This window comes from Trachurus trachurus (assembly GCF_905171665.1).
Source record: "Trachurus trachurus genome assembly, chromosome: 2".
In the NCBI taxonomy this organism is placed as follows: Eukaryota; Metazoa; Chordata; class Actinopteri; order Carangiformes; family Carangidae; genus Trachurus; species Trachurus trachurus.
Genome location: NC_139914.1, coordinates 1,113,173 through 1,125,556, shown reverse-complemented (window position 1 = coordinate 1,125,556; position 12,384 = coordinate 1,113,173). Strand labels below are relative to the sequence as shown.

The 12,384-nt window shown below is 46.0% G+C and overlaps 3 protein-coding genes across 3 annotated transcripts in view; 2 read left to right on the top strand and 1 right to left on the bottom strand.

The window, feature by feature from the left end:
* Nucleotides 1–12,384, top strand: part of LOC310997657 (NLR family CARD domain-containing protein 3-like) — a gene marked incomplete at its 5' end in the record, with an annotated part of 366,988 nt that overhangs the window by 337,941 nt on the left and 16,663 nt on the right. The gene's annotated exons all lie outside the window — the stretch shown is intronic.
* LOC311000914 (uncharacterized protein) lies at nucleotides 795–2,797 on the bottom strand (the record flags this gene model as incomplete). Its single annotated transcript, XM_083991816.1, has 4 exons — nucleotides 795–902; nucleotides 997–1,095; nucleotides 1,174–1,413; nucleotides 2,483–2,797. 4 exons carry the CDS (start codon nucleotides 2,795–2,797, stop codon nucleotides 795–797), a joined length of 762 nt encoding a protein of 253 aa, XP_083847942.1.
* LOC311000731 (uncharacterized protein) lies at nucleotides 4,097–12,318 on the top strand. Its single transcript, XM_083991547.1, has 12 exons — nucleotides 4,097–4,227; nucleotides 5,000–5,202; nucleotides 5,354–5,428; nucleotides 5,692–5,787; nucleotides 6,018–6,116; nucleotides 6,229–6,352; nucleotides 6,446–6,797; nucleotides 7,292–7,338; nucleotides 7,468–7,592; nucleotides 7,680–8,193; nucleotides 8,563–9,018; nucleotides 11,733–12,318. The coding sequence occupies exons 1-12, from the start codon at nucleotides 4,224–4,226 to the stop codon at nucleotides 11,945–11,947; spliced, it is 2,310 nt and encodes a 769-aa protein (XP_083847673.1). The 5' UTR covers nucleotides 4,097–4,223; the 3' UTR covers nucleotides 11,948–12,318.

Genomic DNA, 12,384 nt, shown 5'->3' with positions numbered 1-12,384 from the left:
TTATTATTATTTTATCACTCCTTAGCTCCAGCTCCAGAGTCCTAGTGCTGGTTAAACCAATGACTAGTTGTAAGAATGGAGCGTCTCTTGGCTGAAAACCAACCTTGTTAGATCAGAGCCTCCGACCCGGTGTCCCAGCTCTCGTCTCTGCGGCACCGCCACACAAACATAACGCGCCCGTAACCTGTAAACTCTTGTTTATGACAGATAAGACTACACAAACATACACATGGTAGATGATAAATAACCTTATCCACCGCTCCATGGATTGATTTGTCACCGGCTTCTTCGTTGGAAACAAATGCACATGGAGGAGAGGAGGGTTAGAGACACAGAGGAGGAGACACCAGACCTGGAGAGCTCAGGGTTAACGTCTCTCATCATTAAAATTACATTTTCTCTTGCACACTGTTTTGATTTTTAGTCAAGAATCAGAATATATATATATACTTTTTTTTTCCACAATCAAACTTTATTTAAAAATCCTTATGATGCTGCTGTACATGTAGCTACCAGTAGAATATACACTCATCACACACACATGGGTGAGGTTACTGTGGTTGTGTATCAACTTCACACTTGGCCGTTTTAACGTAGGTTTGGTCTCCCAACTGCTTCCTCTTCTTATGACATACTTTATGGATGTGTTTGTGATGTCACTGTCCTCTCCTGATGATGTCACCGTCCTCTCTGCATCAGGAGCATGAGAACCAGAGATGATGATGAGATTCTGGACCAGACGTTGCTCCACTCTCATGGACCTCGGTCTCTCTGCTGCCGTCCGTCGTCGGTGTTTATGGGACTTTGACTCTGGTGGAGCTCCAGTAAACGGGCTGAGGCATCGACACCTGAACGTGACACGTGGGACAGGACTGTTTCCTCCACAGCCACTCCTCTATACACTGCACAGGGAGAGAGGGAGGCGGAGTCTGATGGACAGCTCTGCAAAAACACACTTCATCTCTGTGTGTTAAGGTGTGTTAGAGTGTGTGTTACCTCTTTGTGGAAGGTGTGTGTGCACTGCAGCTCTCTGGTGCCGCCGGTTCCTCGATTTAAGTCGTTGTGACAGATCAGACACACACTGTCAGCATCGCTCTGCAACACAACAACACACACACAGTCAGTTTAAAGTCACACACACATCAGTTTCCACAGCGGTGTAGCTCCACCCACCAGTGACATCACGTTGCGCCTCCTGAACTGGCCCCTCCTCTCGTGCACCGTGGCCTCGGGGATGGTGGGTATGAGGGAGGGTCTGCGCTCGCCAACGGGGGGGAGGGACACGGGGGCGGCGGCCTCCTGCGGCGAGGGCAGGAGGCGGCGGGAGGAGGAGCGGCGCAGCAGGACCCTCGCCGTCACCGGAGCCCGGGTGGACGAGTGGAGGCGAGACAGTTGCATGGACGAGAGAGTCGTCTGGACACAGGGAGAGAGGGGGGGGGGGACTAGTTAATTTTTTTATTATTATATATTTTAACTTTATTGCAAACAAATGAATGAACAAACCAGGAAGGCAAAAGAGAACTAAGTAGAACAGACACCACATTGAAAAGATGAAATAAATACACAACATCGACATCAAACTCACCAAATACACAATCCAACAACTCCACAATGCTCTGGTGGACAAGTTGTGACCTGCACATTCACCACGCTATGAGATAATAACACAACGTTACCACACAGAGTTGTTTTAGAGGTAAAGTCATGCAAAACCTAATGCACGTTGCCTTCAGGGACAGTTTTTCATCAAGCAGTCTCTGCATTTCCCTCTAAAACAACTCTGTCTGGTAACGTTGTGTTATTATCTCATAGCGTGGTGAATGTGCAGGTCACAACTTGTCCACCAGAGCGTTGTGGAGTTGTTGGATTGTGTATTTGATGAGTTTGATGAGGGAAACCAAGAAATCCCATGAGCCTCCGTAGCGTAGCTCTGAGCAGCTCACGGCTCTGCTCCGCCGTTCTAAAAACAGCTTGCACCGACAATTAAAGGTAACGAACCTACTGCTATAGGGATTATGGCAATGGGCCAGTTTGCCAAAATGTTGAACTATCCCTTTAAGTCCAATTGTTTGTCTTTTAATATAACAAGTAAGTGAGTTATTTTCTTTTGAACTAATCTGTAAATAATTTCCAGAACAGCTGGGATTGAGAGTGAGTAATAAAAGGACTAGTTAACGTGGAGGATGAAGCTGACTCCTCCTCCTCCTCCTCCTCCTCAGGTTGCAGCTTTAAAAACAGCTTCAGTGACATTAAATCAGAGGGAAGCACTGACACAGTTTGTGGTTTCATTCATCAGCCGCTGTGATAACTGGATCGTCGGAGCGCAGAGACTCGCTGATCCAAAGATCCCATCAACACGGGCAAAAATAAACGAGAGTATGAGTCTGTAAATCCTCATTAGTGGCTCTGAGAGGCCTGTGACACCGGGCTGAGCTAACGGCGAGCTGCTGTGGAGAAACCTGCGGCTGCCGCTTCCTCTCACCGCACACGGCAGCGACGCCCGGCGGTCCGTCCTCATCCGGGCCGGAGGACCCAGACTGCTCCTGCTCTCAGCTCTTCGTCCTCCTCCTACTGACTCCCGTCCCTCCTCCACCTCCTCCTCTTCCTCCTCCTCTCCGATCTTCTCCTGCTGTTTGCCTCCTCTGTACTGCTGCATCCAGGTGTTGAAGATCCGAGCATCCTCCTCCTCGTTTTCCTCCTCCTCCTCCTCCTCTTCCTCTTCCTCCTCCTCTGGTCTCAGGGAGCTCGGTTCCTCTGTTTCTGAAAACACCTCGGCTTCTTCTCGGTCTGAATCCATTGTGTTTATGTGTTTATGTGGCTGCTTAAAGCTAATAAGTCCAGTCCAGTCTCAGCTCAGAAGTTAATCGGATCAATTATTCCTCCATTTAACCAAACCGGTTAAATTCAACTAAACTAAATCTTAACCACCACAAATCACCACCAGGCTGAATTTAATGTAAGTTAGTTATGTTACAACAGGCTGAATATCAACAATAATAAGTTGGAGTATAAGATTTTCCACAGAGACTGAAATAAATAGATGAAATGAGTTATTATCAGGTAGTTACAGCAGAGTCAGTTCAACAGTTTGCAGCTTTGAGAGGAGGAGCGACGAAGGAGCGATGGATGAACGGATTTTCTGAGCAGCAGATCCAACAAATCCAGTCTTGACTGTCGATCTCTCTCTCTGCTCCACACACTCCCATAAATATAGAAAAATAAAGTTTGTTTTCAAGGTCGACCTCCAGCTCGTCCACATGCAGCATCCACCTCCAAGGCCTCTCTTCTTCTTCTTCTTTTTCTTCTTTATTGTTGTTCGTTGTTTGCCTTCTTGCTGTTGCTCTCTTGCTTTCTGTGCAGCTCTCAAACAAACCCTGTTAATCCATTTACTGGACCTCAGGAGGAGGAGGAGGAGGAGGAGGAGGAGGATTACACCGGGCTTACTGTACCTGTGTCAAACCAGGTGAGAGGTCAGCCTCTTCAATGTCTCTTTAATTCTTTAGATAACTCTTGGGTTAATTGATTAACTTGATGACTCATCTTATAAAACTTGCACAGCATTCCTGGCCTTTCATTGAATTTTTTTTTTTTTTTTTTTAATAATAACTGATAATAATTATCTTTTTTTTTTATTATTTACACAATGCAGTGTACAAGGTAATTGTCAATAGCAATAACAAGACACAAGGAATGCTCAACAAACAAAACAAAAGACATGATAATAATGCAGAAATTAAATTAAGAGAGTGAAAGATAGATAGAGAGAGAAAATAAATAAAAAAATACAATAAATCACAAGTCAAACTCATTTGTGCAATACTTTAGTGTGTCCAGATATGACTAACAATAAGAAATTAAGACAGAAATGTTGCGTTTTTGTTTTCTAAATGAGCTGGTTCTCGAGTTCCTAGAGAGAACAAAGGTTGATAATGAACAACTTTTTTGTATTTCCTAATCAAAAAGATCAACTAAAATACATTAAATTTGTATTTTAAAAGTTTGTCCATAATTTATTTTATTTTATTTATTTATTACGTCGGGTGTAGGTGAAACCGGAAGTGTGACCCATGTGTGCATTCACTTCCGGTGAGGGAGGGGGCGTGGCCTCTGTTCGCCGGACTGTAAACACCAGTTAGCCGTTAGCTCCCGCAGCTAACTGACCGAGGTTTCAGACCGGAGCGGAGCCTAAAGTGAAGGACTGTGAGCGGCCGTGAAAAGACGGGATGGGTACGTGCCGATCGAGTGGATCGATCGCTGTGTTTTGATCAGGTTGCGTGTCATTTAACGGCCTCGGTAGCTCTCGGTACAGGGGCAACAGCTCGGTGCTAACGGAGCCAGACTCCACTGATAAAAAGAGTCATTTTGAGCTAAAGAGACGTTTAATGTCCATTAAAACTGTGGGAAACAGGAGCTCTGAGTCAGGTTTAACTGGCTGATATTTCGGCTTCAGTGTTGCACTTGCACGTGTAAAGTAGGATTTAATGAAAAGTAAAAAAAAAAAAAAAAAAAAAGTATAAGTCACAGGTTTTGCAGGGTGTGAACTGCTCCCTGTCTGTGTAGCCTGTTACAAGAGTTTAAAAACAAAGTGTTTACTCTGATGTCACAAAATCAAACCTTAGATCACATCTTTTCTATTTTTTTATATTTAATAGTTAACAACAGCTTCTCCTCTGCACTAATAATGATAAATAATGAACATTTATAAACATTATGAACCCAGTGTGTGTGACGCTTCACCTGCTCAGTATTTTATATGTAATATGTATTCTATATATAATTTGTACATTTTATATTGTTAATTATATATATTTATTTGTTATTCATAATGTTTCTCTTTAATATTATAACGTGTGACAAATGAATTGAATTGTTGTCATAACCATTACCTTCATACAAGTCTGATGAGCTCACAGTCGACTGTAACGTGGATAATGATGTAATGATGATGGTAATGACCCATCTTTATTATGACCAATAACATGATGATGTCACTCCTCAGCTCCTCCTCTCCCCCTCTCCTCCCTGCGTCTCCTCGTGCCCCCCCTCCGCCTGCTGACGGCGGCCATGTGGCAGGTCGCCCGGCAGCAGAGCGTGAAGCATTATGGGATGCTGGAGGACTTTGTTTCCCTGGTGACAGAGGCCATCCCGCAGCTGCTGACGGAGCGACAGAGGAGCCTGTTGCTGCTGGCGCTGAGAGCCAAGGTGACGCTGCTGCAACTCACCCGTTCACCTCTTCACCTGTTCACCCGTTCACCTCTTCACCCGTTCACCTGTTCACCCGTTCACCTCTTCACCCGTTCACCCGTTCACTTGTATGTGACTCACTCTTCTTCTGTGTCTCCTCCCGCCTCAGGTGACCCTCTGTGACCCCGCCCCTCAGCCCGTCCACGCCCACCTGGACAGGATACGCTCCGTCTCCGAGGCAACGGTGAGAATACAGGAATAAACGATGGGATGTTTCATTGATACCTGATATATATATATTTTTTAAAATCTTTTCTCAGGCGAGGATCATTTTATTTTTCTGTCTCATTTTATTTCTTTAATTTGAAAACACAGCACCCAGAATGCAACAGTCAAAAACAGACATGAATCATGTGACCTGCTGCAGTGGCTGCTGGGAGATGGAGGAGGATGAGCTGTTTCCTTCATCAGATGTAGTTTATGTTGTTTACTAGTTTGTGTTTGTTGCAGCAGCAGCTGGATCAGCAGCTGGACGAGTGCTGCTCAGCCCTGTTGACTCTGACTGAGGCCGTGACTCCTGCAGACAGACGGCGCCTCCTGCAGGTCAGTGACAGGAACAGCAACTCACAGAATCAAATGTGTACAAATAAAATAAAAAGTATATACATTTATAATCCCTATGCGTGTGTGTGTGCTGTCTCTCTCTTATACATTGGGTTAAACACAGTTTGGGTGTCATTAGGCAGTTGCAAGTTGTTTTATATAATGAAAAATATAAATACACATAGTTTAATTAATGAATAATTAAATGAATCTCTCTCTCTCTGCTCCAGGAAGTGTTTGACCAGAGTTATGACTCCGCCCTTCAGTCCCTCGTGTCGGACTTCCTGTCCAGGATCGAGCAGCTGTTCCCGGTGCCAGACTTCAAACAGGTGTTGTTCCTCAGACTCTGCAGAACTACAGCTCCCATGATGCTCTGGGGGGAGCGTCACTCTGTTAATATGACGATAACAATAATAAAATCATGATGTTTGTGCGGCTCAGGCTGCGTCCTGGCTCGACGCCGCCCCCGGTGGCCTGGAGGAGTGTCTGCAGGAGGCGGAGTGGGAGGGGCTGAGGGAGCTGCTGACCAATCAGAGCTGTTCCCCGGGCCGAGCGGCGAGCACAGGTACGACGTCACAGAGGAAACGATCAGGACGGAAAAGTCTCTGCTTCGATTCAAACTCCAATGTTTCTGGTTTTTTATGATTTTCTTCCTCAGTTTGTTGTGACACAGAGAAAATCCTCCTCTCCGCCTGGACACACCCACTCTTCACCAAACTGACCAATCCCGAGCCTCCTCCTGCTGCCGTGGAAACCGAGGTGCAGGTGGAGGCTCCTCCAGCTGTGGTGAGCCCCGTGCAGCTGGACGAGGAGCTGGTGAAGGTGGAGGTGGTGGTGATGACGGAGGAGGAGCAGGAGGAGATGCTGATCCAGGAGGTCGAGGAAGAGCAGGAGGAGGAGGAGGAGGAGGAGGAGGAGGAGGAGGAGGAGGCATCCAATCAGAGCTCAGTGGGCGGAGACGACTGCGCCATCACACCGGTGGTGGTGGAGGTGGATGGGTCAGAACCAAGGTTATTATATATATATTATTATAGTTTTAACATTTCATTACTTTTCATTTTTATTTAGTTTTTCAGTTTTTTATTTTACAAGTTAAAGCAGCAGTAAGTGATCCGGTGGTTTTGGCTAACTTCTTGTCAGCCGATGGAGTTAGCAGTCCCCGTCCTCGTCCCTACGTCACCACATTCACGCGCATCCCTTGGCTGCATACACAGAGAGGACCGCCCCTTTATGCCGTTCTCTCTCCTCATTGGATAAAGGTTGTAGGATACAAGGAAAGTTTTCTCCTCGGCTCAGAGCAGAGCAGAGTGACTGACAGACCCGTGTTTCAGACCAAACACTCTATAGAAGTGATTGCTGTCGGAAGATAGAACTATTTAAGACTTATATTAACACAAACATTCACCTTACTTCTGCTTTAACAAATGAATATATTAATTAATGAATTAATTAATTGAACACTCAACCTTCAAAATAAAGTCTCATTATCACTGTTTCCTGTCAGGTTGAGGGAGTCACCTGGAAACGTAGCCGACCAATCAGACGACACGGGTACAGCACACACACACACACACACACACACACACACACACACACACACACACACACACACACACACACACACACACAGACAATCTGTGTATTATTATTATTGACCTAAGTCCCGCCCCTTCTCCATAGTCGACCAATCAGAGCCGCCCTGCACCGAGGTGGCAGCCAATGCTCTGTACAGCATTTCTCATAATTCCCAGCGTGTGGCTCACAAGTGTCCTCAGTGCGGCAAATGTTTCATCTACCGCTCTCAGGTGAGTGTGTGTGTGTGTGTGTGTGAGTGTGTGTGTGTCCTGGTCACTTCCTGCTGTGTCACATGATTGACAGGCTGCTCTCCACAGGTGATCCGTCACCTCAGAACCAACAAGTCCTGCGGTTCGGCTCTAACCGCCACAGGAGGAGACTCCAACCTGCAGAGTCGTGACCAGGAGCCCCGCCCACCTGCGCCCCGCCTCCCGGAGCCCCGCCCCCTTCGCAGCCACTCCTGCTTCCAGTGCAACGCCGTCTTCAGAACCAAAGCCGAGCTGCTGTCGCACCAGCGCAGCCACCGGGCGCGGCCCGTCTACCAGTGCGGCCAGTGCGACAAGGAGTTCCACCACCTGTCCAGTCTGACCAATCACAGGCAGACGCACCTGCACCGCGGCGGCTTCACCTGCAGCCGCTGCGACAAGGCGTTCGAGTCGGCCAAGGAGAGAGACGCCCACCGGCTGCAGCACCGCCTCCCGGACCTCACCTGCACCGTGTGCGAGCAGACGTTCAGCTCGCAGACGCTGCTGCTGCGACACCTGCAGAGCCACTCGGTGGAGGGGGCGGAGCCATGCTACAACTGTCGCTTCTGTGAGCAGAGCTTCTCAGGTAACCGCCGTCCACGGTCGCTGCCTAACCTTGTTTCCATCCACCTGTTGATCCAATATCTGAAGATCCATAAAAATATTATTATTATTAATGTTAATAACACCGGTTCAAGTGCGTTTCCATCTCAGACATTCAATAAAAAGCCGTGCATAATGAAGTCATGCTGTTATTTATTGAATCGGTTTTTTTGCAATTCAAGGTGTTTCCATTCAATTTTGTACTAAATCATAAAATAGAAGGACATCCATCCTTCATCTTTATCGTTTCCATAAGACATTTATAATTGGGTATTGCTTAATGTGAATAGAAAAATAAAAATGTGTTACAACATTCTTGCTGTTTTTTATCTGATTGGTCGGTGTTCTCCAGGTGTGACCCAGCTGCGGATCCACCAGCGCACACACACCTTCCGCTCGTACCAGTGTGACCAGTGCAACAAGACGTACGGCTCGCTGACCGGCCTCCACTCGCACCGCGCCAGCCACTCGGCCGAGAGCCGCTTCCTGTGCCCGCAGTGCGGCAAACGCTTCAAGACCCGCGACGGGCTGGAGGGTCACCTGAGGACGCACACCGGCGAGCGGCCGTATCGCTGCCCCTACTGCCCCAAAGACTTCACCGCGCTCGCCGGCCTCAACGTGCACGTGCGGCGTCACACGGGGGAGCGGCCGTACGTGTGCACGGTGTGCGGGAAGGGCTGGCCGTCCGGAGGAGACCTGCAGAAACACATGAGGACGCACACGGGCGAGCGGCCCTACGTCTGTCAGGAATGTGGGAAAGCCTTCTCCATCTCCTGTCACCTGACGGAGCATCGCAGGATCCACACAGGTGAGAGCGCAGCGCTACGGGAGCCTGCAGGGACAAACTGAGCCATCACCTGGTCTCTGTTCTTATAGTCACTCATTCTTTGATACAAACATTTATTAAATTGTCAGATTAATGATAATTATTCATATGTGTGAAGATTCGGACATCTACTGTTTGACAACAGTTGATCGTGGCGCACCGCCACGGCAAAATAAAAGCCGCCACACCTTCAGAATGATGATTTTTTTTTTTTTTTTTTTTTAATTTTTTAATGTTAAAACAATGTTAAGCAGGGTTTCCACAACCAGTTACCATTAGGTAGCAGTGGCGGCTGGTGACTGAAAAAATTAGGGAGGACAGGAGGAACACCAGTCCACGGCCTCATTTTATTTTATAGCACTACTTCTCCCTACTTTATTATATTCAATGAAAATTAAACAGTAAAACAATGTCTTACAAGATTTCTTAAAAACAACATAATTTTATTAAATCTTACTGTTTTCAGATTAACACAGGCCTAATGAAAAAGACAGAGCCATGATCTTGGATGTGGGATGTAAAAAAAAAAAAAAGCAGGCCAGTGTTCAACACCTGTAAATGCCACAGTGGGGATTTACACCCTCTGATTTAAAAAGGAAAAACAAAAACCATGAAAATCTGTAATTATTAATAACAAAACAAAGTGTTCCACTCAAATTACATACATATTTGGCTTTTACCTCTTAGATATAGCTATGCTTTTACCTGAGCTGATGGCGGAGAAAAAAAAAAAAAGTCCGGTCGTGTCTTTGTTTACCCTCCAGCTGCCCAGGTCACGTAACTGAAAACTATTAACAATCTCTCTGACTGCTTCTCTCTGATATCTCCTAACAGTTTATCCAGAAATCTGCTGATATTTCCTTTCAAATCGATGCCAATATCTCTGAAAACTCCGTATTTCTTGTGCTAGGAGCAGCATAAGCAGCACGGCTGGGAGTGAAAGTTTGGCGCACATAGCAACAGTAACCAAGGGGGGTTGGAGAACTGTCATTGGACCAACCTGCTGTCAATCTTGTGTTCTGATTGCTGATTGGTACAGAAGAGCCTCCTCCGTCATGACGTCATTTTACGTGTCTTAGCCAATCACAGGTCAGGATGAAGACATCCTAAATGCATTGAGTCAATGGAAGAAGATCCCGCCCCGAGGCCAGTTAGGGAGGTAAAAATCTTGCCACCTCCGTAGAGCCCCCACCTTCCTGCTCCCTGCTCCTCACACAGCCTGCTCTGTCTCCTGAGCCTGCTGGCGGCGCAGTTGAGCCGTTTTAAGTGGATTTTCTTCCAAAAAACAAACTTTTTTTATGATAAAATACATATATAATATTTTATAAATTATACTGAGATTTGGTAATGATTTATTTCAACCAGTTACTCTTTCTTAAATAAAAAATAAATTTTCCTTTTGCCTCTCAAAAATAGAGGAGGACCAACCTCCTCTGCCTCAATGGACCAGCCTCCTCTGTTAGGTAGCTACTTTGCAGCCCTTTCCACAACTTTCGACTCATGCTTTTCAATCACAGCTGAGTTCTTTATTTCCTCCTCATTAAAAACGAAACTTATCAGCGAGCGCATGCAGTGTTATACCATTAATTAACGACTCTGTGGCGGCCGGGGGACAAGCGCTTCGCACCTCAGCTCTGTGTGTGTTCATCTGTCGCGCTCTGTTTCGATTATTAAATAGGCTACAAACGTACACACATTGGCCTCACGTGTTTGTCATTCGCGGTGTTTTATTTTGAAAATTGACCGGATTCTCTCGTGTTTCTTTGTGTGACTTCCTGCCAAGATTGACACGGTGGCTCGCGGCTCGTGCACAAAATAGACCAAACGCCGAAATGATCGCTGCATGCCGCGGAGGATTGGACGCCGAAATGCCCCCGCATCTCCGCGCAGCCCCCCCCCCCCCCCCCCCCCTCGGTCGGACAATCTGGTCCCGCGCGCGTACAATCTCCCCCCCCCCCCCCCCCCCCGTTGATCAGACCACCCTCGCCGCCACTCTTTAAAAAAAATCCTGGAGGAAACACTGAACACACATCAAAATGCACAGACAATCAAAAATATAGTTTACGGAGAAGATAGATGGGTACAAAAAAGATAAAGAATATAATAAAATACATAGAAAAATAAAAAAAAGAAACAAAATAATAGGCTCAGTCGGCAGGTTCAGATAAAAACTTGTCATAATGACTCAGTAATGTCTTGCTTTTTTTTTGCTGTTAATTAAACTGAGAGCTTTAAACAAAGACTTTAGTTCCAGTAGAAAAGCAGCGATCTTAGCAAATCGTTTTTGTGAATAAAAAAATTCAACGTTCATTAGGTGTTCGAGAGCACCATCTTCTGGATGAACAAATAATGTCTGTAGACAGATTGAAAAAGTGAGACTCAAGATCTCTCCAAAATCTTTTTGATATGTCACAACCAAAAGGTAAATACAAAATTGTTTCTGTATTATTTTTTACAAAAAGTACAGGAGTTGTCAACATCTGTAAATTTAGCAGTAATACATTTCACAGAGTAGACGGGATGTTATGTAGGTTTTGTTTGAGATCTCTTCTTTCTTTAAAAACACTGGCGAATATGTTTATTGTTAGATTTTTTTATCTGTTAGTTCAGTTCCATCCAGCATCAGTTCAGGATGAGTTCACCACCTGGTCACTTCCTGTTTCACCTGTAACCACCTTGTTGTTGTGTTGCTGCAGGGGAGAAGCCGTTCGCGTGTCCTGAGTGTGGGAAATGTCTGCGCAGGAAGTTCGACCTGAAGAAACACATGTTGTCTCATAGCAACGTCCGTCCCTACGCCTGCTCCTTCTGCCCCAAGAGCTACACCCGCAAGACTCACCTGAACAGACACCTGCTGACCCACCGGACCAATGAGACGGAGGCGACGGAGACGGAGACGGCCGGCGAGACCTGAGACACGTCTGACGTCACTGAATGAGTTTTACCTGTGTTTGACTGAAGGATGGGTTCTGGATGTCGTTGTTTGGTCACCACGGTAACCGTCACTCACTGCAGCCATTTGATGATGTGTGTTGTCATGAATGTGTCCGTGTGTGTGTGTGTGTGTGTCCAGCTCTTTTACACATCACACAGAATCAAGTTAAAAGTCTTATTTTGAAAGTCATTTCCTGTTTAGAGATGAAGCTGCTGCAGATGTAAAAACAAACTGTTATTTTCTTTTATTTGTTCATCGACACTACTTTTAACTGATTATTATAATTAACACTGAGAGACTCGGTGTGTGTGTTACCATGGAGATTTTGTATCTGTGCTTTTATAAAAGCTGCTGTGCCAGATTTCGGTCTGTGACTTTGAACTGTTCACTTCCACGTGTTTTTTTTTACTCGACAA

Bases quoted from the DNA above. Each gene is read 5' to 3' on its own strand.
- LOC311000731 (XM_083991547.1), top strand. The intron at 6,353-6,445 runs GTACGACGTCAC...TTTCTTCCTCAG, and splicing joins GGGCCGAGCGGCGAGCACAG to TTTGTTGTGACACAGAGAAA. The intron at 8,194-8,562 runs GTAACCGCCGTC...GGTGTTCTCCAG, and splicing joins CTGTGAGCAGAGCTTCTCAG to GTGTGACCCAGCTGCGGATC.